Raw genomic sequence first — 26765 nt, forward strand, 5'->3', positions numbered from 1 at the left:
CTCCAATTGATCTTTCTGAGTTAACTTCAATAATTACTTCCTCCAAACCATCAACGTGTCTTTTAGACCCCATATGACCTTAAATATGATCAACCTATCTCTAATAATCGGCTATGTACCACAGGCCTTCAAGCTGGCTGTAGTTAAACCTTTACTCAAAAAGCATCTCTAGACCCAGCAGTCTTAGCTAATTATAGGCCAATCTCCAACCTTCCTTTCATATCAAAAATCCTTGAAAGAGTAGTTGTCAAACAGTTAACAGATCATCTGCAGAGGAATGGTTTATTTGAAGAGTTTCAGTCAGGTTTCAGAGCTCATCACAGCACAGAAACAGCTTTAGTGAAGGTTACAAATGATCTTCTTATGGCCTCTGACAGTGGACTCATCTCTGTGCTTGTCCTGCTAGACCTTAGTGCAGCGTTCGATACTGTTGACCATAATATCCTATTAGAGCGATTAGAACATGCTGTAGGTATTACAGGTACTGTGCTGCAGTGGTTTGTATCATATCTATCTAATAGACTCCAATTTGTTCATGTAAATGGAGAGTCCTCTTCACACACTAAGGTCAATTATGGATTTCCACAGGGTTCAGTGCTAGGACCAATTCTGTTTACATTATACATGCTTCCCCTAGGCAGCATCATTAGAAGACATAGCATAAATTTTCACTGCTATGCAGATGACACGCAGCTCTATCTATCCATGAAGCCAGATAACACACACCAATTAGTTAAATTGCAGGAATGTCTTAAAGACATAAAGACCTGGATGGCCGCTAACTTTCTGCTTCTTAATTCAGATAAAACTGAGGTTATTGTACTCGGCCCTGAAAAGCCTAGAAATATGGTATCTAACCAGATTCTTTTTTTTTTTTTTTTTTGCCTGTCCCGTTTGGCTCTTTTGCCATCAGAATTATTGTCTAAAGGCAAAGAAAGATGCCCAACGGATTTACTTTACCAAATTGACCATCCCAGCCTTGCCATAATGGTCCATTTGATTCACCTTTTATTGTTTATTTTATTTTCACTTGCTGAATACGGGACAGACTTGACTGGAGGAAAGAAGGGGAGAAAGAAAGAGGGAAAGAGAAACAGCTGAGAAGAGGGACGGGGGAGAAGGGCAAAAAACAAAAACCAACCGAAAAAAAAATGCATATATCAATCACCTGGATCACCTGTTGAGAAAGAAAAAAGAAAACAAGCAGAAGAGAACAAGAGTAATAGAATAAACAACATCACAATGATATATGGTAATATGACAGTAAATACTAAATATTAAACATTATTGTGCAGCTCATAAGATCAACAGAACACAGTGTGCTTTGAGGTAGGAGCCAAAAAGGGTGTAGTTTGTGGGTGTGATCACCCGTGTGTACACCTGTGAGCATGGACGCGCTTGTTTTTTGTTTTTTAAAAGGTTCCTTCATGTAATGATCTGCTAGGGAGTGTGGGGGGGCCACAGCCCCGTCCTCCAGGGCATGAAGCAGGTATGGAGGAGATCAAAACTCCAGACATCCAGAGGCCCCCAGAACACAAGAGACCAAGGAAGACCAACAGAGGGGCAGCCACACCACTGTCCCAGAAAGAGCTGAGGAGAGTCCCAAATGAGGGCTCACTCAGCAGCCGCGGAGCAGAAGCCAGGGGGAGTTGCAGTGACGCGCCCATGAGCTCCGCCGGCAGCCAGCCGTGCCTGAGTGACCGAGCCCCAGGCCGAGAGGCCGGGGGCACCCCACCTCCGAAGTGGCCCGAGCGAGCCCCAGGCTCCAGGCCCCGATAAGCGGCCGCCAAGGAGTGAGCCGGTGTGTACCCGGACGCCCATCCCCAGACACAAAGAACCACCAACGCACCGATTCTGAGGGAGTCTGCCACTGGCAGGGGAAGTGGTGGTGGGGGGAGATAGACCTCCAAACCTTGGAGGGCCTGAGATGTCCCCAGAGAGGTGGCGTCTGACACCCAACCTGACATATAGACACAGACATACAGGCACACACAGATACAAACATCCCACCCTCATGCTCTCATATGCACTTACTCCACACTCAACCAACGTGGAGACAGACATAAAGAGACGCTGTACACACGATCACACTCCCCAAGCGTACTCTACAAACCGGGTCTAGGTACCCTTGCCCCTGGAGGGGGGAACTGCACCCAGACCCAGGTGGTGTTACCCTTTTCCCTGCGGTGGGGAGAGGCAGACCGCCCCGACTCCGCAGCAGCAGGGAGGCCCCACACTCCAGACCGCAGTCGGACGGCCAACTCCTCCTCCTAGCCCCCCCCCGCTCCAGCAGGCTGCAGAGAATGGGGGTGAGAGAAGACTCCAAACCTCCCTCCACCCGCTCATTGTAGTGTTGATGCATGTGTGTTCTAAGGTGCATTTAAAACCCAGGAGGGCATGGAGGTACCTGCCAGAGAGCAGCAGGTAAGTGCATAGTCCCTCCTGCTAGCCCTCAATGTCTATGTGTATTTAAAATTAAGGGGTGGGCAACGACGCCAGGGGTGAGGTGTACACCCTGATGGTCTTTTGGAGTCCGTGTAGCGTGCCCACCCCCAAGATCCTATATGTATGTGTAATGAGAGTGTGAGTAATGTGAATGTCTAAGTTGTGGGATAAAATTGAGGCAGAGGCAGCCAGAAGGGGACAGAGGGGGGGGGGGGGGGGGGTAGCCTCCTCTGCACCCTGGTGACATACCCCTATTCCAAGGCCCTGCATGTGTGGGTGGTTGTGGTGGAGCGGGAAGAGGGAGGCAGCTGGAGATGGGGAGGGAAGGAAGGGAGGGGCAAGTGACCCCTCCCTGGGGCCAGCTCCCCCGCTGACCCCAGTAGGCACCCCTACACTCCGCGACCCGCCAGGGAAAGGGGGCCCAGGCCCATCCAGACCGCGGCCCAGTGCAGCAGCGCCTCCCGGCCCCACAGAGCCCGGGACAGTCCACCCAACCCCACCACAGAGAAAACTGCACCCACCCCACCATCCACTCATCTTCCAGACTACATAAGACAATAGACACCCAGGGTGAGATCTTCCTCCACCTCTCCTGTATCTCCCCTTCCTGCAGAGAGAGTTCCTGAAGAGAGGAAAGCTCCTGCAAGATGTGACAATCTCCCCCACCAGTTGAAGAGCCCCCCAGGTGGCTCGACGCACCAGCGGCACCCTGCGCCAGGGCTGGGCCCCCATGCATCTAACAGGATGTCCAAAAAACTCGCTGAAAAGCCTTCAGCTAATCCAAAATGCTGCAGCAAGAGTGCTGACAGGGACTAGAAAGAGAGAGCATATTTCTCCTGTTTTGGCTTCCCTTCATTGGCTTCCTGTTAAATCCAGAATTGAATTCAAAATCCTGCTCCTCACATACAAGGTCTTAAATAATCAGGCCCCATCTTATCTTAATGACCTTGTAGTACCATATCACCCTATTAGAGCACTTCGCTCTTGCTCTGCAGGCCTACTTGTTGTTCCTAGAGTATTTAAAAGTAGAATGGGAGGGAGAGCCTTCAGTATTCAGGCCCCTCTTCTGTGGAACCAGCTTCCAGTTTGGATTCGGGAGACAGACACCATCTCTACTTTCAAGATTAGGCTTAAAACTTTCCTTTTTGCTAAAGCATATAGTTAGGGCTGGACCAGGTGACCCTGAATCCTCCCTTAGTTATCCTGCAATAGACATAGGCTGCTGGGGATTCCCATGATGCATTGAGTTTTTCCTTTCCAGTCACCTTTCTCACTCACTATGTGTTAATAGACCTCTCTGCATTGAATCATATCTGTTATTAACCTCTGTCTCTCTTCCACAACATGTTTTTATCCTGTCTTCCTTCTCTCACCCCAACCGGTCGCAGCAGATGGCCGTCCCTCCCTGAGCCTGGTTCTGCCGGAGGTTTCTTCCTGTTAAAAGGAAGTTTTTCCTTCCCACTGTCGCCAAAGTGCTTGCTCATAGGGGCTCATATGATTGTTGGGCTTTTCTCTGTATCTACTGTACAATATAAAGCGCCTTGAGGTGACTTTTGTTGTGATTTGGTGCTATATTGAATTGGTGCTAATTGAATTGAATTACATTTAGTGAACTAGTCTAGTTGACTGCCTTTTGCTTCAATAATCTTGAGGTCTGGGCTCTGGGGAGGCCAATCCATGACCGATAGTGTTCTACTGTGTTTTTCTATTCAGGTATGATTTTACTGCATTGACAGTGTATTTGGGATCATTGTAATGCTGAAAAATGAAGCTGTTACCAGTTAGATACTTTCCAGATGCTGTATCAAAATCTCATTGTACTTTTCTGAGTTCATAAATTATCAGTTTTAACAGATCTCCACTGAACAGAACACCACTGGCTGACGCAAACCATGACACAGCCTCCACCGTGCTATGCTAAGTTTTCAGCTAATAGCGCTTTGAGAATCAATGTATTGGTGAAAAAAATCTATTTTATGTCTGTCAAACTATGTTATCTTTGGCATTTTTCCTAGATTATAATAATCCGCCATTAGGGATAATCCGGCTCAGCGGATTCCCCAACCCCTGGGTCCGTGGCCTAGGGGTTGGGGAGTCATTTGGTACCGGGCCACGAGAGTTGAGGCTCAGGTGTGAAATTTAAGGTTTTCAGGGGTTTTATCGTTAACTCGGTTTCCTGGGTCTTTTCCCGAGTTGTACTTGTGTGTCTTATTTTGAAAGAAATATTTATGTGTTACCATAGCAACCAGAGAGCATTAAGGGGCAGAGAGGAAGAAGTTGCTCTCAATGTTGTTGGCGCATTTAAGGAGGACGCTGCTAATACAGTTAAAGTTAAATACAACTACACAGTGAATTTGTGTTTATTGTTATATTTACAAAATACCACAGTTTTTGTCTTGCTTGTATCATTTTATTTTGTTGTATTTATCTGCGACACCTTAAAGGCTGATCCCTGAAAATAAAGTCTGATATTAAATTGGTCCGTGGCGCAAAAAAGGTTGGGGACTGCTGCTCTAGCTGATGATTTCTGATGATTTCAGTGTAATTTGGGAACATTTAGTGTCCACATGAAACTAAATTTACAGCGGTTTATACAAATCCTTATCTCTTTGTTTAGTACCAGAAGGAATTTGTTGGAAACTTTGCTATCAACCTGATATATCTGTCCAACATCTGTGCACTCCAGCTGGAGCGGTATACGGTGCGCATGTTACATCCATTCAATCTGTTTTCCAGATAAAAGCTGTTTGCCAAGTCACTATGTCAAGCTGATCCTCAGTCCCCAAAGTGATGTCCCAGAGGTGGATGGCAAAACAAACACCATGACTCCTCTGTCATTGTCTCCACTAGAATATGTTTGTTTTCATGAGTAATATTAGCTTCAGCTGAGTTGTCAGGGTCTTCCTAAAGTAACATTTCTCTCAGTGGGTGAGGTGGATTTCACTTGTTTCCTTTGCTGAACAAGACAGGAAGTGTTTCAGGTGCTTGAAGAACACGCTGATTTCTCATCATGAAGCCACCAGGGACAAAAACTCAAGCAGATGGGAAGTCAGTTCCTCTGTCAAATGAGAGCTCAGGTTCTGTATATCCATGCACTTTTTTCCCTGCTGTGATGGACTAATGGTTAGAGAAGATATCCTTTTCACTTCAGGTCATGGGGGTTAGACTGTCAAACAACCTTGTTGCCTGTTGATTTTCTCTGGGAAGACTGAGCATGTCAACAGTACATGTTTTACTCTCATTAATGTGATTTGTCACAATGGTTAAAGCTGGTATACGACCCTAACCTCATAAACCTACATTTTTATGTACAAAAATGAGTCTTGTTTTCTTGATGAAATGGCCTAAACTGGTGACAGAAGGTGAGGTTACAACTTAGAACAATATAACTGTGAATTACAGCAAGATTTTTTTTAAACACAAAAATAACACTTACAAGCAAATCCATGACTTTTTTTGACCTAAAAGTTAAAAAATTAAAGGGAGTGTAATGCATAGAAAGCTAACGCTGTCTTTAGCTTCTGTGGCAAGAAAGCTTTAAACCTTCAAACATACTATTTCTGGTTGTATAGACTAGAAAGCAGTGCAACCACAGGAGAGATCAACCCACCATCATGCATGCAGGACACACTGTGTGTGGAAGCCACCAGTCAGAAAGGTTGACATTATCCAAACTAAAAAAAGCTCAGATGCAAAAACATTTAATCCTACAAAAACCACAGAGGCATCCCTGACAAAGAGAAAAAGTCCAGACCGTTTTCAGGCTGAATGAAGATAGACTAATGGCCATAGCAGATGTTTCGTGTATTAGACTCAAAGAGGAACATGTAGCAACAATACCATCTGTATAATTCCTTTAATACTTAATAGCAATAGACTTCCATACTTTAAGTATGCCTTGAAAATCAAATTTTCCAAATACAGATGGCAAAAAGTACAAAACAGGCACTTATAATTACTTCTTCCACCTTATTTGTGAGGTGACAGGAAGGTGCAGGCCTACAGCAACCTATCAGGTTAACACACACCTCACTGTCCCATATTCCCTTACAAATTCCCTGCATTATTTAACATTTCACGAGTTTGTAAGAACACTCCCGAATCAGCTTCCCCATTGAGAGAGAGCACTCCTCACCATAACCAATACAAGCAAAGGGTGCCCAGCAGTCGAGTACAAGCTGTTTTTTTTACCTGGTTCGATATTTATGCATCTTTAGAAATGTTTGCTGCAGCGACCAAAAACTTTGTGAAGCAGGTGGGAGACACAGGGAGGTTGATCCCTGTCCCGAGCCTGAGTGAGGCTGACCGCTACCAGCCCCTCAGCCTGGTTACCAGAAAGAGGAGGAAGCATTTTTGGAAGAAGGACAAGTATGCCTCAACACCTTTCTCACTGAAAGACATCCTGGTGGGCGAGAAAGAGATCACAGCAGGTACATTAATGTCAGAAAATTCATATCTGAGTAAATATAACTAAATTTTATGTTGAAACATGAGCCTTTTCCCTTTAAAAGGTTTAAGATTGGGGAAAAATAAGTTTATTCCACTCTAAGTATTGTATCATGCTCCTGCATTTTGTTGAATATATAAAGACTGCTGTCCACTGCAGCCACTGTCTCTAATTTACATACAGTATTTTTTAAATCTTTGATGTTTTTTCGCTGATTCCAAGCAACCTATGCACCAATGAGCTACACGCCTTAAGGACTGAACGGGAACACATTTGCATAGGCTGAATTTCCCAGAGGAACCCACCCGAGGGATTAATAACGTTTTATCTAATCTAATCTGAAAACGCTTATCTATAAGCTTTGTGTAGGCAAACACCCCAAACAGATGTAACCACGCAACCATAAAACAAGCATAAAGCCTTTATAGTCACGCAACCCACCAAAAACTTTGCAGTCATTGCTTTGTTGCTAGCAGATTGCCATGGTCACCGGTAGTTTTCTCATGCTTGTCTGCAATTGGCTGCAAGTGAAAAAGTGCGACGCAAAATGATCATAGTATGTCTGTAGTCTGTAGTGGTTTTATGTCAGTAAAACCTCAATTAAAATGTTATATGGATACATGGACAAAAAGAAATATAAAACCCAACATATCTGATTTACTATCTGAAAACGTTGTTACCTCCACTAAAGTTTCAAATGAACTTCTGTAGGTTCTAATAATCTTTAGCCTTAATATTATTTAATTATAATAAGTAATGTTTGCAATATGGTCATCTTTAGGTTTCACAACAAATCTTAACTTAGGCGAACTTTGTTTTCTCTAATCATTTACAACCCACATGAGCAAATCTGGTAGCTTGTTATGTTTCTGAGGTGACCACTGTTTATGTTTGTGGAGTAGGAGCCCAGGAGCTTAACAAGCTAGCTAGTTAGCAAGCAGAAAAACATCTAATATGGCTCATTTGGGAGCTTTACTATTAGCTAGGCTAGTTGTATCCCCTTGCTCCTAGCTTTTAATCTATACATAGAAAACCAACTGTTTTCTTGTTATTATTTATCACTATACAGTTCTTCAGAGTATTATCAATCTAACGCAATAATAAAACAGACAAAAAAAGGCTAACAAGCTAATCTAAGCCTATTGCCAGTCATTCTGAAAGCATTTTTCAGCACGTAGCAGCCATGTTGTTAATACTTTCACTGTAGTTAGACAATAATTTTAAAGTAATGTGCAGAGAATCACAACTTTGATTATTTCCGTGGTGAAAAGGACATCAAAGCTGCATATATTCACCAGCTTAATCTGACTGATAAAGCAATTCCTCCACCAATGTGGTGCTGCCCATCTGCTTCAAGATTGAATGTTGTACATTCAGAGACGCTCTTCTGAAAATTTTTGTCATAACAAATAGTTCTTTGAGTTCTTTGGCTTCCTGTAGTTTGTTAGAGTGAGACATAAAACATTTTTATAGTTTTCAAGTTTTTGAGACATGATTAATTTTCTTCATTCTAAGAAAAAAACCCAGTTAATTTCTTAAATAAACATTTTAACACTATAAAAAATGTTTCACTGCTGCCACAAATATTCTAAAATGTACTTTAATTGTTAAAGTATATGTTATATGTTATATAAGTATTATTTAACCTATGCATGAACAGATACCATTTTACTGTTGGGACTGGAGTCGGACCTACTTACAGTTAATGCTTACAAAAGCATAAGTTAACCATAATCTTAACTATTGTTTTCTTTTGCAGGGGTTTCTTCTTACCAACTCCTCAACTACGAAGATAAATCTGATGTAGCTCTCAATGGTCGGTTAGGGAACCACATCATCAATGATGTGGGGTTCAACATCAGCGGGTCAGACTCAGTGGCTGTAAAAGCCTCCTTTGGCATTGTGACCAAACACGAGCTGGAGGTGCCAACGTTATTGCGTGAACTCAACTCCAGGTATATGCATTGACAGACAGGGTATAACAGCAGCTCAGCAGGGGCTTTTATCTACATGTGCTGGATGTTAAAGCATCAATATCATGATAGTTTCTCAATACAGATTAGATGAAGTTACTTTGAGGTAGTGCTTTATTAATAATCAAGTAGAAGGATATATTTCTTTAATCAATTATTTATCAATTTGAAAAGTAAGCATAAAATACCCTAGGAAAAGTTCTTAAATTATGGCACTTTGTAAATCGGATATTTCAGGTATCTGCATTGAAGTATTCTCCTTATGTCCACAATAAGTTGTCTGACCTTCGACCTCTTTGTTACACGGAGAATGTGAGAAGAGGGTTTCCCTGTATAAACAATCATGTTATTCTACACCTTCATACATACATACAGGGGCTACATGCAATTGGACAATACAAGCCAGAGATGTTGCCTTGCTTGACTTTAACAGGTGTTAATGAGTTCATGTTTAATTCAAGCTCTCATTTTTTGATCTTCCAGGAAGGTGGACCTGGATCACTGCCTGATTCGTCAGTCAAAGGAGAGCGGACGCAGTGTCCTCTGTGTTGTCGTGGAGAGTATTCGCACCACGCGTCAATGCTCTCTGACCGTGCATGCTGGCATGAGAGGGACCACCATGAGGGTAAAAATACCTGTAGTTGTTTTATCTTAACACCCTCCAGGACCAAGACCCATCCAGGGTTAGAATTAGATTAATGTTTACTGGCTTTTCATAAGTTTTTTTTTTAGCTGTTTGATGAGTTTTTTAAATTAAGCTTCCTTGGTAAGATGAAGAAAGAGTAGTTCATGCTTTTACACCTTTACTGGGATACCTAAACTTGTCTTTAAGAGTCTCAGTGATTTGGTGCCAGCCTACTTGACTTAACCTTTAAAGCCCTACACTCTTGATGTTTGGAAACCAACTGCTCTTGAATGTTCCTAGATCCAGCCTCAAAAACTAGATTTTTCAGTGGCTGTCTCCATTCTGTGGAACAATTTACTCTTTCACACAAGAGCTGCCCAATTACTCAACCATTTTTAATGTGTCTTAACGCCCACTCACATCCTGGGCCATTTGACCTCAGTAAGTCACATAATAGGGTGGGGCTAGGCTTCACAATGGGTTCACCCGAAACCTTGGCTGATTGTGACCCACCTCGGCTCATGTGATTAGATAAAGGATCATTAGGGGGTCCATGACCCTCTTGGGGACGTTCCCATATGGCTGAAAATCTGGGACTCTCCACCAGTTGCTTAGAACTGAAAAAGCTTCTCAGATGAGAGTTGAAACATCTTTAAGGAAACTTAGAGAAGTCCAGATGCTTTTCTTTCCAAGCTCCTTAGACTACGATGACCTTGATGACTGAGAACCTTCACAGATATTTTTAAATATTCTTAAATAAAACTCCTTACTTTCACTCACTGCCAGTTCTAGTTGAGCTCAGTATCCTGGCTTTTACTGCACAAATAGTCTTATTTACTTGAATTATTGTTTATTTAGATAAGTTTTATTGACTTTTATTGTTTATGTATGTGTATTTATAGTTTAATTAGTGATTGTAAATCGTTAATGTATATTTTGGCATAATGTGTACAGCACTTTGATCAGCTGAAGTTGTTCTGAAAATCTGCTATAGAAATAAACTTTATGTCTCTATGTATGTAATGGGGCCATGCTTAAATTCATAACACTTATATTTAAAACAAATGCGTCAAGGGCAGTGAACAATCCATCTCCCAATCATTTACTCAAAATAACGAGCCCTAACTCAATCATTTTTCCCTCACCTAATCCCAAATTCTCCGTTTAACCGCCTTTTCCATGTGTAATTATCAGCTTCCTGCTTTGCTCCAGTTTCAGATTGACGACGGCAGAAACCCCAAAGGTCGAGACAAGGCCATTGTCATCCCAGCTCACACCACCATCGCCTTCAGCATCTGTGAGCTCTTTGTTCGACTGGATGGACGACTTGGTAGGTGGGCAAACCATGCCAATCGTTAATTAGCCAATTAATTCATGTTTATGAGATGAAGCACTTCAAATGGCTTTGAAGTGTCTGACCCTTTGAAGTTTTAGCTTTAGTCTTTAAAGCCTTGCAGGCTAACTGTCACTATGAAAGCAGGTGAACTTATAGTCAACAGGTAAGGTGACAAAATCTGTATGAAGAACTACGTGAAGTGTAAGTGATGAAATAAGTCTAAATGGTCAGAAACAGTCAAAAATGAAATACTCAAAATGATTTGAAACCATAATTGTGAGCCTGCGTGACATTTATTTGAGTGTTTGAAGCTTGTCATCAATTTGGGACGATGGTGGTTGTAAAAACATCCGTTAATTACTGAATTGGTTTGATAACACGTTTCATGAAATCATCTAGAAACAAATTATTCTGAATTTCAGCTGGGCAACGCCTGTAACCTCATCTGGATTTCTGGGACTTTATCTAATGGATAAAGTGTCGGATGGCAGATACTTTACCTGTTAGGCTGCGTGACTCCTTGTGTTCCTGTAGTGAAAATCACAGAGGGACTCTGACACTTCAGTACCAGCTAGTGAACACACATTTGAAGTCTTGGAATGAAGTCATAAAGTGTTTTAAATAAGAATTTAATGTTTTTGAGTGATTGAACACAGCATCCAAGCTAATGTCCAGGCATTGAAGGAACTTTTAGACCAGGTTCGGTCTCCACACTGGCCACCCCTTACTACAACTACTAAAGTTTTTGAAGTGTTTGATACTGCAGCAAGAATAAACTTTTAGCATAGCAAAACCATAACAAATCTTACTCCAGCATTCCATAGACTAAGTTGTTATTAGAGATATACAAAGTCAATAATGAAATTTTGATTTGTTACAAAAATAATAATAAACAACGCACATCGCCTGGTTTTCTTCTTCCTGTGTGTCAGATATTTGTGTGGCTCCGGAGTCACAGGGAGGCTTTGAGCGTGAGCAGATCAGGGAGCAGCTTGGTGGTTTCATTGGTCGCTTCTCCATGGGGCGACTACGCCGCTTCCTCTCTGGGATCATCTACGGAAACCCCTTTAGAGCAGGTATGATTACAGTATTTTTCATTAAATAAACTGACCCATCCTTCTGATAGACTGAGTCCACTGTAATCCAACCCCTGTGTAGATGACCGAACATTCGAAGAGCTCACCCACTCTGACACCTACATGGACGACATGGTGACCGACTACTACGAGAAGGCTGCCAGCATGACGGACATTTCCACCGCTTACTTGAGGGAAAGCTCACATACAAGGGTCAACCTCCTCAAACACAACATCCCCAAGGGCCCCTGCGCACTCTGCGGGATGGGCAACCAACGGCGGGAAACCGTGTACGGCTGCCTGGAGTGCTCGACTGGGGGCCAGAAATACGTCCGGCTGCATGTGGTACCCTGTTTTGATCTCTGGCATAAAACCTTGAGGTGAAAAAGGCCTTTTTTTCTCACAAGTGATACAAGTGCGACTGTTTATCACTCCTGCCGACAGCCTCAACACACCATGTCTTCAGCTGCAGCCAAGTGATCCAGTAAAAGATGTAAACATAAACCTGGTGCTATCCGTACCTTTGTGGTGTATCATTTTCAGTTTCCCAATGGCACCGGCGCATTTCTGCACGTGTGCTGTGTGTGTACTGTAGCTGCCAGCTGATTTATTATTAACTGAGGGTATTAAAAATAGATAGGAGGAGGGATCGTGTGAAGGCCAGTGAGGAACAAGTTCCAAGTGTGTCACTGATGTTGAGTTTCTGTTTTAAATTTGTCTCGCTTGAATTTCAGTTTAAAAAATTATTTTTGTTCCTTTGGGATTGTTTTATTTAAAGACATGCACTTCTAACATGCTAAGAAACACAACTACACAAGAGCCATAAAGTCAGCAATAGTTATGTCCTAATCTACTATTATCAAGGCTGTATGTCTTTTTACTAGGAAAATAAGATGTTTTAGGGGTAACATATTTCTATCTTTCTGTTCTTATTTTAACTTATTATTTAAGTGAACACCTGGTTGAACACATCATTAAAGGTACTTGAAACTGTAAAATGCTGTGCCAGGTAGGTTTGGATAGAATTTTTCCCTTAATAGAGTTAATTTGCTTTAATAAATGAAATCGTTGTTTAAAAACTGAATTTTTAATTTACTCAGGTTACCTTTGTCTGATATTAAAATCTGTCTGATGATCTGAAAGATGTAAGAATGAAAAATATGTAAAAAAGTAAGTTCTACTTTCAAATATTTTGTATGGCTTAAAGTCTATGTATGTACATTTAAAGAGAGCCATGCTGCACTTTTTGTGTAATAACAATTTGTACCACAAGATGGTGCAATGAGTCAGTGTAACCCAGGCATGTCCAAAGTCTGGCCCCTGTGGCCAATCATGGCTGTAGGTGGCCCGTCGTTTCTACCTTAAAATGTATTATTAATGGCCTGCAGACAAGAAGAAAATTAATAAAGTGTAATTTCTCTTTTTTTACACTCACAAAATACACACAATAGTATATAGTTTAATATTGATACTGATTTTCAGTAGCTCCGCTGGTGTTTCAGGTATTGCAGAAAGCTTGATCTTTATCTTATTTTTCTCTCCATATGCCAATGAAAAGTAGATTCATTTTGTTAAGGCTTGAACACACCTGATCAGCATAATGATGACTCTCGTGTTATTGAAAATAAATTGTACAAAAAAAAAGAAGAAAATTATTCTTCAAAAAAGGCAAGGAGATGAGGGTTAGACACAACCCAAAGTGAGAGTGAGTGGCAAAGTTGTGAGCAGAATCACTGCCTCAAAATTGAATTGTGGCACATCTACTGACATCTAGTGGTGAGATTGTGCACACTGCACCTTTAACCCTCTGGGGTTGACTGATGCACCAGCGTGTCAAAATCACATGACCAATTTAAGACTACACAGCTACAAGATGCAGCAACTCAGAGTCTCCATTTCAACTTGGGTCGACATTTTTTGAATTGTATCGATGGGCCACGTAAAACCAGTTATGATAAAAAAAAATTCACGCCATGTTTTTTTCTGAACAAAACCGCGGTGTTTCCAGCGGGAAGAACGGAAAAAACTGCGTTTTCTGTGGACAGCAAACACTCTCCGCTTGCGAGTGAAAAAAGAAAAAAACACCCCTTCCCTATTGGTGTTAAAATTTACCATGTCAGCCAATCCAAAAAATTATATGGCAACATGTGACACTTGGTTGTTTCGGGAGAGGGGGACGTTTTAGGAGTGACACCCGCGACGGAAAGCGGGCGATCGAAAGAAAGAGAGAGAGAGTTTTCAGAGCGACATTAGTGACGTTTAGCGTGTTTGGAGGCTGTAGTTAGTGTGTTGTGTAGTTATTGTTTGGTATTGTGTGTCAGATATACTAGTGAATGTCACATTTGTTCCAAAAAAGCCACCAAAGGCAGATTCCAGTGTAAACGCTGTTCCCACATGGAAAACAGGACTGATGCACCTCCTGCTGTCAGACCTGCAGGGTTTGGTATTCTCCTCTGTCTTATACTGGACACAAACTATTTTTCTTTTTTTTTTTTGGACTGGCACAAATAATTTGTGTACCTTTTTATTTGATGCAGCACACCTGATTGTTCTGTAAATAGATTTAAATGGTTATATAAAAAAATGCCTGAGGCCTTGATTGCATTTTTAGGTAAATAGTACCTTATAACTTTGTTGTTTGCAAAACTTGTGCATAATTTTTACAAATGTACGATTTCTATTTGCATTTCAAGTTATGAAAATTATTTGTTAAACATGTTTGTGGGTTTTATAGTAAAAAATATAACTTTTTTCTACTCTGATTTTTAATTTTTTGTCTGAAATTATATCAATTGTGCTAATATGGTATGCCAAAATGAAAAAATAACTCAAATTTCAGATATTTGAGGTTGTGCTGAAAATAATGATAAACAAATAATGATGACAAGGCAAGATAAACAGTTTTTAAAGTTGAAATGTAGAGGTAAAATCAAAAGTAGTCAAAAACGGCCAATTATACCCTGGACCTCAGAGGGTTAAATAACACCAGCTACAATATTGGATAATATGTGTTTGTTCAGCAGAACAGTGTCCAGTATGTTGGCTGATATACTTTATTTACATGATATACTTTGTTTATATCCAACTCATGTCAGCTGTGGTTTGTGAGTTATTTGGCGCCGGTGTGCATGGCTCGCCATCCACTGCTGTCAGATCCACTTTAACATTTTATCAATTAATTACCAAATTAAAAAATAACATGTGGTAACTTGTTTTTCATTTTGCTGCATACAAATTAAATGCAACAAAATCACATGACCTTTTATCATCCTTGAGCTTAATCCTAGTACAGCATCTAATATAAACACTGTATGTTTATTTAAAAAATAATAATGAAAAACACTCCTTGTAATACATTAAAATCAGCTCAACTTTTATTTTAAAATCCAATCCAACTTTATTTATAGAGCACTTTAAAAGCAACATGGTTGACGAAAGTGCTTTCCAGTGAAAAAAAAAGATAAAGAAAACAACACACATATTTCTGTGAAGGTTCTCAGTCATCCAGGTCATCGTAGTCAAAGGAGCTTGCAAAGAAAAGCGTCTGGACTTCTTTAAGTTGCTTGAAGACGTTTCACCTCTCATCCGAGAAGCTTCTTCAGTTCTAAGGTCAAATGGTGGAGAGTCCCAGATATAAACCTAGTGGGAGTGACCCCCCACAGAGGGACAAAAGGACCCCCTGATGATCCTCTAATCGCCTGAGCCAAGGTAGGAAACTGGGCGTGGGTCCCAATCCATCTGCATCTTAAGGATAAAGGACACTCTTTCGAGGATGCCAATGTTCACATTTTGGACAGAGAGGACAGATGGTTTGAAAGAGGAGTGAAAGAAGCCATCTATGTCCACTGTGAGTGACCATCTTTGAACAGAGGCGGGGGTTTACGACACCAACTCTCTGCCATCTATAATCCAGTTTTGAGATCCCTTCCCAGACGCCTTAACGCCCACTCACATCCTGGGCCATCTGACCTCAGGAATTCGCATGATAAGGTGGGGCCAGGTTTCACAATGAACACACCCGAAACTCTGGCTGATTGGGACCCACGCCCAGTTTCCCACCTTGGCTCAGGCGATTAGAGGATCATCAGGGGGTCCTTTTGTCCCTCTGTGGGGGGTCACTCCCACTAGGTTTATATCTGGGACTCTCCACCATTTGACCTTAGAACTGAAGAAGCTTCTCGGATGAGAGGTGAAACGTCTTCAAGCAACTTAAAGAAGTCCAGACGCTTTTTTTTGCAAGCTCCTTTGACAACACACATATTACCAATATTGTACCCGGTGTTATTTAAAAAGCAGATTAACCACAAAGACCTGGGGAAAGATAAAGCCACCTTGGGGAAATGGGGAGAGCAAAAAAGAAACAGGTTGTCATAAGTTACGCATCAGCACAGGTAATGAAAACCACTAGTGAAACACTGCCCCCAGTGGTAAAAGATGTAGTCAAATTCTGCCAGTGTTAATCATAAAAAGTACCTTTAAGAAGATAGCTTTAGAATTTGTTTACTTTATTCTTAAGAAGTATTGCATATTTATTTTAAGCTGAACATCGTGCTCTGGGATACTTGGTCAAATACTGTCTCTGCCAGTGACCAATACTTACATAAGTCTCCCTTCAGAAATCCCATCTTGAGAATAACACGTCGGTGTGCAACCATGCGGGGTAATGGCCATGTGTCTGACTTTAACTTAGATAAATTGAGGGTGTGAGTCCCCAACTGAGAAATAAACTGGTAATAAAAGCAGTTTATTACCAGTGTCAGAGAAGATACTCTCGCCTCCTATAACAACACTGTGGAGTAATTGCCATCTGAAGGATAAAGACTAAATAACTCTATATATGTGCTATAATGACATCTAGCACATATACTATCTTGCTCTACTTCCAAAATGATCTTTAGTTGCATAAACATGACTGATTAAAAAACATTAATATTATTAAAATAACACAGATAACACAGTCACCTCCAACATCTACATCAACAGTCCAACATTATTTGTCACCATCCAGATTTATGAGTTCTAAAAAAAGGTCTGGCCTATACAGGTGGATACACATGTTATGAAGGGGGGAGCTATGCATGTAGTCAAACCCCTTTTTTATGTTAAAACCTTGTACTTTAACCTCCTTGTCACCAGAGGGCGCCGTGCAGTTTTCCAAGTCAACTCAAACCGGATGTGTCGACTGTCAACAAAACGCATCACACGTGTGGAGGAAGAAGAAGCATGTTGGTCTCACGTTCATAGTCCTGGGATTTATAAAGAGTTAAAAAGAAGATTAATGTTCTGAAGTTAATGAATATTTAGTAAAATGAAGTTTGCTTATAGGGTAAGTGCGCTGCTGTTAGCGACTTTGCTATAGTCGCGATGCTTTGGTAGCGGGAATGCGTGTCAGACCAAACTCCATTTAAAAAGTTTTAGACTTAATAAGTTTTTCGATGTTGGAAGTGCTGTAAACATTCAAGTGTTTTTGCTTTCAATGGTATATCATTCATAATTATTTCGGCTTGTGTATATAATAACAAAATATCGGTTTAGTTGTGCGTGTGTGTCTGTGTTTTAATACAGTTTAATGAATCTGCCTCTGAATGTGTTGAATTCCCACGTTTTGACAGGAACTGCATACACTTGGCTGATGATCAAAAGTAAAATCACTTTTTTTTATTTTGTAGTTTTCCAATTTGCTCGGCGCAGTCTATCGCCAGGGAAATTTGAACTTCTCCAGAGATGGCAACGTTGTTATCAGTCCAGTTGGGAACAGAATCTCTGTCTTCGACCTGAAGAAGTAAGACAAACAGTGGTATAGGACACATACAGGAAAGGGTTATCTGTAAAGTCCTGTCCTACAACATCTGGATGCAGTGTCCAGCGTCTAGATGTTATTGGATCTGCAAAGAGAAGAGTTGCATGCACTGTTTTTTGTGGTCACTTAAAAGTATTCGGACTTTTTTTTTTTCATGGTGTCCACATTAAAATACAACTGATTGTGCTGCAGTATAGGTTTCAGTGTGCAGGTGGGGTAGGATAATGAAAAATAAATTATATTTTCCATTCAGTTGCATCTAAAAGTTGTATTTGTCATGATAAATCTACACTGAAGTAGCTTTGCATGATTCTCTTCTGAACCCTTTGCCCTTTTGGCTTCTGTCACTTGACATCTTTATCCCTTCCTGCCTAAAAGCACATTTTTCCTCTAATTTGCCAACTTCTGGAAGCCTGCAGAGGGGCTCCAGGTAAAGTTTGTGCTATTGGTAGGATTATTTTCACATTTGCCTTCTTATTTGAAACTCTGTCTACATTTGCACACATAAACATTTCATATATGTCATAAAGTAAGAAAAAGCATAGTAAGTAACCATTAAAGTCACCTTATCTTAAAAATAATGAAAATAAGACTGATGTGTTTTTAATCTCTGCCCTGCAGCAACACGTCTGAGACGTTGCCGTTCTCCACGACAAAGAATATAACCTGTGTGGGTCTCTCTCCTGATGGGAGCCTGGCGATCGTTGTGGATGAAGGTACAAAATATTTACAGTTAAGGTCTTCTTCAGGACTCGGACGAGAACAAAATCCAAGCGTGTCTGATCATGTTTGTGTCAAACAGATGGTGCAGCGGTGCTGGTCAGTCTCATCACCAGAGCCATCCTTCATCATTTCCACTTTCACAAACCTGTGAGCAGCATCCGCTTCTCACCTGATGGAAGGTAAGGACGTTCAAACTGTGCGACGCATTTTGCACTACTTCTTCTTGGTGTTAGTAAGACACAGCTCAGCAGAGTTTATATGACAGTTGTAGTCGGACGTTTACATCCACTCATCATAGGCGTGAATGTGATGGTAATTTCAGGATTTTAATGATTTCTTTAAACTGATCTTCATCCAGAGTGGAATGATTGTACAGCACACGTCTTTAATGACTTCAAAAAAAGCAAGAACTGGGTGCACAAGTTTAAATTTATTTTGGATTTTCTGTAATTCACATGCACGGTGGTCAGCACTGTTGCCACCATCAGGCCGGGGTGTTTCTGTGTGGAGTTTGTATGTTCTCCCCATGTTTGCGTGGGTTCTTTCTGGGTACTCCAGCTTCTTCCCACAGTCCAAAGACATGCAGTTAGTGTGGTTAGGTTAATTGGTAGGTCTAAATTGCCAATAGGTGTGAATGCAAGTGTGAATGGTTGTCTGTCTCTATGTGTTAGCCCTGCAACAGACTGGCGACCTGTCCAGGGTGCACCCTGCCTTAAAAGGATAAGCGGAAGAGATGGATGTAATTCCCAAATTGGTTAGGATGTTCAGGAACCACCAAGGCTCAAGTCTTTCCAAGGTGAAGTCAGATTTACATCACCATTGACTGAGACGGTGTCGACCAAGAGAGAAGCCCATACTCCAAAATTGACACATTTAAGCGCAACTGAAACTTGCAGATGCTCACATGGACAAGTCAAAACGTTTTATGGTAAGACCAGATAGAAATTGAGCTTGGCCACGATGATAACAGGTATGTTTGTAGGAGTGAATGTGAACTTAAGATGTGAGATTGTGAGATTAAGCTATTTTTTTAAATTAATAAAACAAATATTAAGCTTCTGGAATGGCTTTCCCAAAACCCCGACCTCCACCCTTTTGGAAATTTGTGGACTACACTTAAAAGCCGGGTCTGTGCCAGGTTATACCACTGGATTGTTGAAGGCTCCAAACGTGTCTGATCAAGGTGCGGCTTACTCAGGGACATTTAAGCAAACATGAGTGGAGGTCTCTGTGGATCGAAGAAAATCCCAAATAAATTCAAACCTGTGCATCCACTTCTTTTTTTTTTTTTAAAGTCATTAAAGACGTGTGTTGTAAAATCATTATCTGGAGAGAACAAAAATTATTCTGACGACTGTTTGCTGCATTTTTAATTTGTAGGAAGTTCATTGTAACAAAGGAAAACGTGGCTCTGATGTACCACGCTCCTGGGAAGAAGCGAGAGTTTAATGCCTTCGTCTTAGACAAGAGCTACTACGGTCCCTACGATGAAACCACCTGCATCGACTGGACAGACGACTCCAAGTGAGTTTGTCAAACATGAGAGTGCAGAAGAAGCCTGTAATTGGACTGGAATACATTGTGATTGTGGCGTTTTTCTTCCAGGTGTTTTGTGGTGGGCAGCAAAGATATGTCGACGTGGGTGTTCGGTGCAGAGCGCTGGGCCAACCTGATCTACTACTCCCTGGGTGGACACAAGGACATCGTCGTAGGCTGTTTCTTTGAAAAGGACAGCTTAGATGTAGGTTTACTTCTGCTAATCTACATATATACATATATGTGTTTGTAGGTGTGGTTCTGTGTGTTCATCCCTCTTGTGCATGTTTACTCAGCTGTACACAGTGAGCCAGGACGGGACGCTGTGTGTGTGGGAGAGCGACACCGAGCTGGACGGCCTCATTCTGAAGAAGAGCCAGGACAAACCCAAGCTCCCGAGACAAGGGGAGGAAGAGGAAGAAGAGGAGAGCGAGGAGAGGGACAAGGTGGAGGGAGAGGAGGGAGAGGTGATCAGAGGGAAAGTTGAAACCGCCAAAGAGAGAGAGAAGAAGAAGAATGTTCGATACAAGATGATGAGCAAGTAAGACACCTCCAATTTCCCGATTCTTTTCCTGATTTTTCTCTAATTGCAATTCTGATTTTATAACTGCTAAAGTTTACATATTTATTTTTATTTATTAGTTTAATCAGTTAAATCAAATGAGGTCTTTTTTTGGGTGCTAACAACTTCAGTATATTTAATGATGTCATATAAGCTTTTACCTTCATATTGTGAATATTTTCAGTTACCGGCCCTTCAATTTCACAGGGATGGATCAGAGTTTTCTGTTTTTGTCTGATTTGTTTGAAACATTTATGAGCTTTCATAACTACATAATTACAGGAAGAATCCATGTTAAATTTTCAGGGCTGGAAAACACATTCTAGCTTTGTTTGGTTTGTAAGAACTTGCTGATTCTTGAGCTTTTTGCTCAGAGGGGTTAGTTTTGCATGCTTACCTCACTATTTTAAGCTCTGGCTTTATTTATTATGAATATCCAGCTCTGTAACATTAATGGAAGACAATGCTGGCATTAGGATTTTAGTGAGATCTAAAAACAGCCTTTTGTTTCCACATTCAGACACTTTTTCAACAAAGAAGGGGATTTTAACAACTTGACTGCTGCTGCGTACCACAAACCGAACCACATCCTGGTCACAGGCTTCGCCTCTGGGATATTCCACCTGCACGAACTTCCAGAGTTTAACCTCATTCACTCCCTGAGGTGAGGGAAAAGCTGTGGTTGGGTTTAAAAAGTTACAGGACAGATGTGTTTTCTCATCTAACCGTGTGGATGTGTCTCCCTGCAGTATTTCAGACCAGAGGATTGCCTCGGTGGCTATAAACAGCTCCGGAGACTGGATTGGCTTTGGGTGCTCGCGTAAGAATTTGTTTGTTTTTATGTGTGTGTGTGTGTGTGTGTGTGTGTGTGTGTGTGTGTGTGTGTGCGCGCGCGTTAGCTTACTGGTGTTGCAGAGTAAAACTCAAAAGGTAAACACATCGACTGTTTCAGGGATGGGCCAGCTGCTGGTGTGGGAGTGGCAGAGTGAGTCGTACGTGTTCAAGCAGCAGGGACACTTCAACAACATGGCGTCGCTGGCTTACTCTCCAGACGGACAGTACATCGTGACGGGAGGGGACGACAGCAAAGTGAGTCTCAGAGTGAAGCCTTTAACTTCATGTGTCCATGCTGAGACAGGAGAACAGGGGTGGGAAACTCCAGGCCTCAAGGGCCGGTGTCCTGCAGGTTTTAGATATCACCCTGAATCAACATACCTGAATCCAATCATTAGTTCAATACCAGATAAATGAAGACTCAAGGTCTCGTCTCTGACTCCACACTGTGTTAATAAATTCCTGCAGGTGAAAGTGTGGAACACCAACACCGGCCTCTGCTTTGTCACATTTACCGAACACACCAGCAGCGTCACTAACGTCACCTTCACCTCCAGCGGCTTCGTCATCGTCAGCGCTTCTCTGGACGGGACGGTCCGAGCCTTCGACCTGCACAGGTGGGCGCTGGCGGCAAGGACGGGGGTGTATTCTTTTAAAAGATGGTTGAGAATGTATTCCTGTAATGTTGTTTTGGGTTTTTGTTTTTTTTTTTTTTGGCAGATACCGAAACTTCAGGACTTTTACGTCGCCTCGGCCTGCGCAGTTCTCCTCCCTCGCAGTAGATGCCAGTGGGGAGCTGGTGAGCGCAGGAGCTCAGGATTCCTTTGAGATCTTCCTCTGGTCTATGCAGACAGGCAGGCTGCTAGAGGTAGGCATCATGCTTCTTTTTAATTACGCTTTTTCATCCTTCCTTATGAGACAGACTAACTTGATTGAAGCTGCCAGGATCCCTCAGATTAACACTTCCTTCCTGCGACCGGACAGGTCCTGGCGGGTCACGAGGGTCCGGTGAGCTGCCTCTGTTTCAGTCCGGTTCAGTCCGTCCTGGCCAGCTGCTCGTGGGACCGAACCGTTCGGCTGTGGGACATGCTGGACAGCTGGCAGACCAAGGAAACGCTTCCCCTCACATCTGATGGTAAATTCAGATCCTTCGTGAAGCCATCAGTGATTCGTCTTGTGATTTGGGTGGTTTTTTTTTTTTTGTTTTGTTTTTTTTATGCCGCCACTAGGGGAGGGGGGACAGATTGAAAGATTCAAGTTGCTTTTAAGTTGGTTTTGTTTCTTTTGTAATGTTTGTTTGTTTGTTAGCAGTCTAGCGTCCACAGTTTTTAAGATATCATGTTCAACCTTTTGTGTGACGGTAGATACTACAAACAGCTCAAGCTTATTTCATTTGGGTGAAAACTGCGTCCAAGTCAAGGTCACACCAAACTGAAAATCAGTAACGACTTTTTATGGATCGTCTTCAAACTTCCCAAAAATATACTAGGCCTTGACTACCTAGGTTTGCTATGCATTTGGCCTTGACCTTCATTGTTAGCAAAGTCAATGTTGAAAAAAATTTAAATAAAAGTTATCAAGTGATATATCATATGAAAGGGCATAGAGAGAGCTGTACAACACTTCTTGTTTTTTCAATACGATGCCCTATAATGTCACTATGACCCCATGAAGTTTTGTAAAATTACACGTGTGCATGAATATATCCTTAAATTTATCTTAAACTTTTTGCAGCTTATAGAAGCCAAAGATTTTAGCCAGTTTTGCTCTGATTATATAGGTAAAGATGATAAAATAAACCATTTTACTATGCAGTGTTTCAAGGTCAAAGTTCATGGTCACACGAATTTATTTAAAGGCTTTATAGTTTCCTTTGGATTATAAAATAACAGTCATTTTGGGACATCAGCACTTTCTTTGGCTGAGCTCTACAACATCATGTGACTTCACAGTAACAGAAAAACATTTATACACTGTACTGGATTTTTATTGTTAGTGCTGACATCAGCATAAAACATCAAGTTTCAGCATAGCCCTTCAGGGCGAGTTCTCTCTGTGCTTTTGTTTGTTGTATATGTCTATGTTGTATTCTGCCTCCCTCACTGTGTTTTTTTATTTATTTATTTTTTAAATTTAAATGTCTTTTGTTCCTCAGGCTTGGCAGTGACGTACCGCCCCGACGGTCAGGAGTTGGCTGTGGCCACTCTGAACGGTGAGATCTCTTTCTGGAACCCGCACACGGCCACACAAAACGGCTCCGTTGCTGGACGACACGACCTGCAGACAGGCCGCAAGGAGACGGATAAAATCACAGCCAAGCAGTCCGCCAAGGGCAAGTGAGTGGATGGGATTTGAGCCTCAGGTTTGATTCCACTGGTTCAAATCATCTCGTTTAATGTGACTTTATTTTTTTCTTCTGTCTCTCGTTAAGGTCGTTTACATCACTGTGTTACTCTGCGGACGGGGAGTCTGTTTTGGCTGGGGGTCAGGCCAAGTTTGTCTGCATCTACAACATCAAGGAGCAGATGCTCATAAAGAAGTTTGAAATCTCCTGCAACCTGTCCTTCGACGCTATGGAGGTGCGACCTCACAGTCTGCTCAGCGAGTTTATTTCCATGTCACATGACTGCAGCATACATGTTTAATAGCATCGGCTGTCCTGGAAAAACAGATCTATGGTTGATGGTTGAGGGGTTTTTTTTTGGGGGGGGGGGGGGGGGTTAAGGAGACGAGGTGAACCCAAAATAGGAATTTAAGGCATTTTTTAAAAGCGTATGCTAGATGAGTAAACATGGATGGATCGGACGCTTCATCGTGAAAATGTGCATCTTTAGTCCTTGAAGAGGTTTTAATTATGACAGGTTTCGCTTATCCTGTTGTCCTGCTTCACCTTCAGGAGTTCCTGGACAGGAGGAAGATGACAGAGTTCGGCAGTCTGGCTCTGGTGGATGAAGGAGCCGGGGACGGAGACGGAGTCAGCATCAGCCTCCCTGGAGTCAGGAGAGGTACAACCCTCACACGAAGGCTCAGACCAGTTATTATAAGTGTGGAAGTGGTGTGTTTGCTACAAGGTGCAGTGGTCAGAAGTGGTTATTGCTGTGATCGGACTGAAACCGCCAGAATTAAAAATCGATAAACTTTAGAAGTGAGGATTTTAATGTATTTTGATTCATTTAGGTGATTAAGAATTTGACATTTTCTCTGATTTTGACCTTGAGTTGATCTTGACTTTATGATATAATTTTGGCAGCCCTCCATGTAATTAAGTAATTGTATTTTGTTAGGATCATGAGGCCTTTTACGAAAAAGTCTCTTGTGCCTTATTCACTGATGTTTTTGAATCGACCCTCACTGATTCTTGTGTCTGCTCATCCTTAAAGGTGACATGAGTTCTCGTCACTTCAAACCTGAGATCAGAGTGAGCTCGCTGCGGTTCTCCCCTACTGGTAGGTGACAGAATTACAGCTTGGAGCATGGTTTCAAAATGTTATCCTGTGAACACTGGATGATGGAAGACAACACTGATGTTGTCCTTCATGATGTTGATGTTGTCCGTCATCACAGCAGTTTTTCATGTTGTTTGCTGTTCCCATTACGGTGTTTGAATCTCGTGCAGCAAACTTCGCTGGACAGCAGCAGACACGTTTATGAAGCATGTATGAAAAGCATGCGTCCCGTTTACAGACGAGCTTTGTCGGCCGGTTAGTCAAGTTGTTCTCCTCCTCCTCAGGTCGCAGTTGGGCGGCCACCACCACTGAGGGCCTGCTGGTCTACTCCCTTGACGGGTCACTGGTCTTCGACCCGTACGACCTGGACCTAGACGTGACACCGGCCAGCATACGCAAACAGCTGCGCCTTCAGGAGTGGGCGTCGGCCATAGTCCTGGCGTTCAGACTCAACGAAAAAGCCCTCAAGCAGGAAGTGTTGGAGAAGGTCCCACATGAGCAGAGTGAGTGAATTTCACCTTATTTAACATTTTGAGTTCCCTTTTTCACTTGGAAACGCCCGAGTGATGTGAGTTGTGTGTCCTTCTGGCCTAGTCTCGGTGGTTTGCGGCTCTCTTCCTGACATTTATGTCGAGAAGCTGCTGGGTTTCATCGCCACGTGTTTGGAGAAGTCGGGCCACTTGCAGTTCTATATGACCTGGGCACAGAACCTGCTCATGCTGCACGGACAGAAACTGAAGAACAGGTGTGTCCTCAGGCTCTCATTCACATCACAGATTCAGTTCAGCATGACTGTAAGTGAACAGAAGATGACAGCAACAAATTTTTCAATGCATCTGCTTTGGCATGCAGGTCTGGAGCCATCCTGCCCACGCTGCAGGCGCTACAGAAGAGCATCCAGAGGCACTTCGACGACCTCTCCAAGCTGTAAGTTACAGATCCTCTGAAATGTTGTGCCTTTGCCCAGATACAGCTTAACAGATCTGAATGTGTGCTTTGTTTGTGTAGCTGCGACTTCAACATGTACAACATCCGCTATGCCGTGGCCCTCTCAAAGCAAAGAGGCTTAAAGAGGGCGGCTGAGGAGGAGACAGAGGACCAGGAGGAGGAGGATGAAGAGCTGTCTGAGGAGATGAGCGAGGCTTCTTTAGAGGATGCAGAAATGATGCTGTAAGGCCACCTCAGTGCCACAGCATGACACATGTTGAACTGTAAAAGAAAAACAGATTTTTGTGTACTTGGATGTGATGTTTTAGAGTTCTTTTATAATAAAATTCATATATAACTGTGGATGGTTTTATTTGGTTTAATGAAATGTCACCCTGTATGATTATAATTATTATTATTATTGATTTCTTTTTTGTTAGCGTGTATATATAGAACATTTATAAGCAAATGTTATTTACATTATTATGCAAAGGTCTTGGACGTCTCCATATTTTTTCTAGGAAAATAAATGAAATAGATGCAGTGATGTGTATATCTTGAGGAATAGTTCTCCAGACTTCTTGACGGACATTCAAAGCTCTTCTTTGGATGTTTCTGCCTTTTGTTCTGTTCTGTGTCAACATGATCCCACACTGCTTAAATAATGTTGAGGTCCGGGCTCTGGGGAGGCCGATCCATGACTCGTAGTGTTCCACTGTGTGTTTCTATTCAGGAATATTTTACTGCATTGGCAGTGTGTTCGGGATCATTGCCATGCCGAAAAATTAAGCTGTTACCAATCAGATGCTTTCCAGATGTAATTGCATGGTGGATCAAAATCTGATGGTACTTTTCTGAGTTCTTAATTCATCATTTGAAGAGATCTTGAACACCACTTACTGAAATGCAGCCCAAACCTTGATAGAGCTTCCACCGTGTTTTACAGATGTCTGCAGGCACTCACTGTTGTAACGTTTGTCCTAGCTTGTGCAGTTGAATCTGAATGTGTAAACTGAATGTGAATGAAAAAGCAGC

General features: G+C 42.0%; 2 protein-coding genes across 3 annotated transcripts; both read left to right on the forward strand.

Annotated features, from left to right (window-relative positions):
• The first annotated feature begins 6664 nt into the window (after nt 1-6664).
• On the forward strand, nt 6665-12286 carry pjvk (pejvakin). 2 transcript variants are annotated; one of them, XM_026157610.1, is made up of 6 exons: nt 6665-6875; nt 8652-8847; nt 9349-9490; nt 10703-10820; nt 11759-11902; nt 11985-12286. In XM_026157610.1, the coding sequence occupies exons 1-6, from the start codon at nt 6665-6667 to the stop codon at nt 12284-12286; spliced, it is 1113 nt and encodes a 370-aa protein (XP_026013395.1). The 2 variants fall into 2 exon arrangements, with proteins under 2 accessions (XP_026013395.1, XP_026013396.1); XM_026157611.1 differs by lacking the exon at nt 11759-11902.
• A 4777-nt stretch (nt 12287-17063) lies between these two features.
• Nucleotides 17064-26093, forward strand: pwp2h (PWP2 small subunit processome component). The gene is made up of 21 exons (XM_026159873.1): nt 17064-17228; nt 17572-17684; nt 18324-18418; nt 18505-18604; nt 19806-19949; nt 20031-20166; nt 20258-20502; nt 21044-21187; nt 21273-21343; nt 21476-21612; nt 21826-21974; nt 22078-22225; nt 22342-22492; nt 23513-23693; nt 23789-23936; nt 24254-24362; nt 24738-24803; nt 25088-25306; nt 25398-25548; nt 25656-25730; nt 25812-26093. Exons 1-21 carry the CDS (start codon nt 17211-17213, stop codon nt 25975-25977), a joined length of 2766 nt encoding a protein of 921 aa, XP_026015658.1. The 5' UTR covers nt 17064-17210; the 3' UTR covers nt 25978-26093.
• Nucleotides 26094-26765: the final 672 nt, after the last annotated feature.

The sequence above is a fragment of the Astatotilapia calliptera genome, chromosome 23 (genome assembly GCF_900246225.1).
Source record: "Astatotilapia calliptera chromosome 23, fAstCal1.2, whole genome shotgun sequence".
In the NCBI taxonomy this organism is placed as follows: Eukaryota; Metazoa; Chordata; class Actinopteri; order Cichliformes; family Cichlidae; genus Astatotilapia; species Astatotilapia calliptera.

What these genes read in the sequence shown, in the direction of transcription:
- pjvk (XM_026157610.1), top strand. Translation starts at nt 6,665, where the DNA reads ATGTTTGCTGCAGCGACCAAAAACTTTGTGAAGCAGGTGGGAGACACA. An exon ending in TGAGAGGGACCACCATGAGG is followed by an intron (nt 9,491 to 10,702) that starts GTAAAAATACCT and finishes GCTTTGCTCCAG; the next exon opens with TTTCAGATTGACGACGGCAG. An exon ending in CGGAAACCCCTTTAGAGCAG is followed by an intron (nt 11,903 to 11,984) that starts GTATGATTACAG and finishes ACCCCTGTGTAG; the next exon opens with ATGACCGAACATTCGAAGAG.
- pwp2h (XM_026159873.1), top strand. An exon ending in TTGAAAAGGACAGCTTAGAT is followed by an intron (nt 20,167 to 20,257) that starts GTAGGTTTACTT and finishes ATGTTTACTCAG; the next exon opens with CTGTACACAGTGAGCCAGGA. An exon ending in GATTGGCTTTGGGTGCTCGC is followed by an intron (nt 21,344 to 21,475) that starts GTAAGAATTTGT and finishes CGACTGTTTCAG; the next exon opens with GGATGGGCCAGCTGCTGGTG.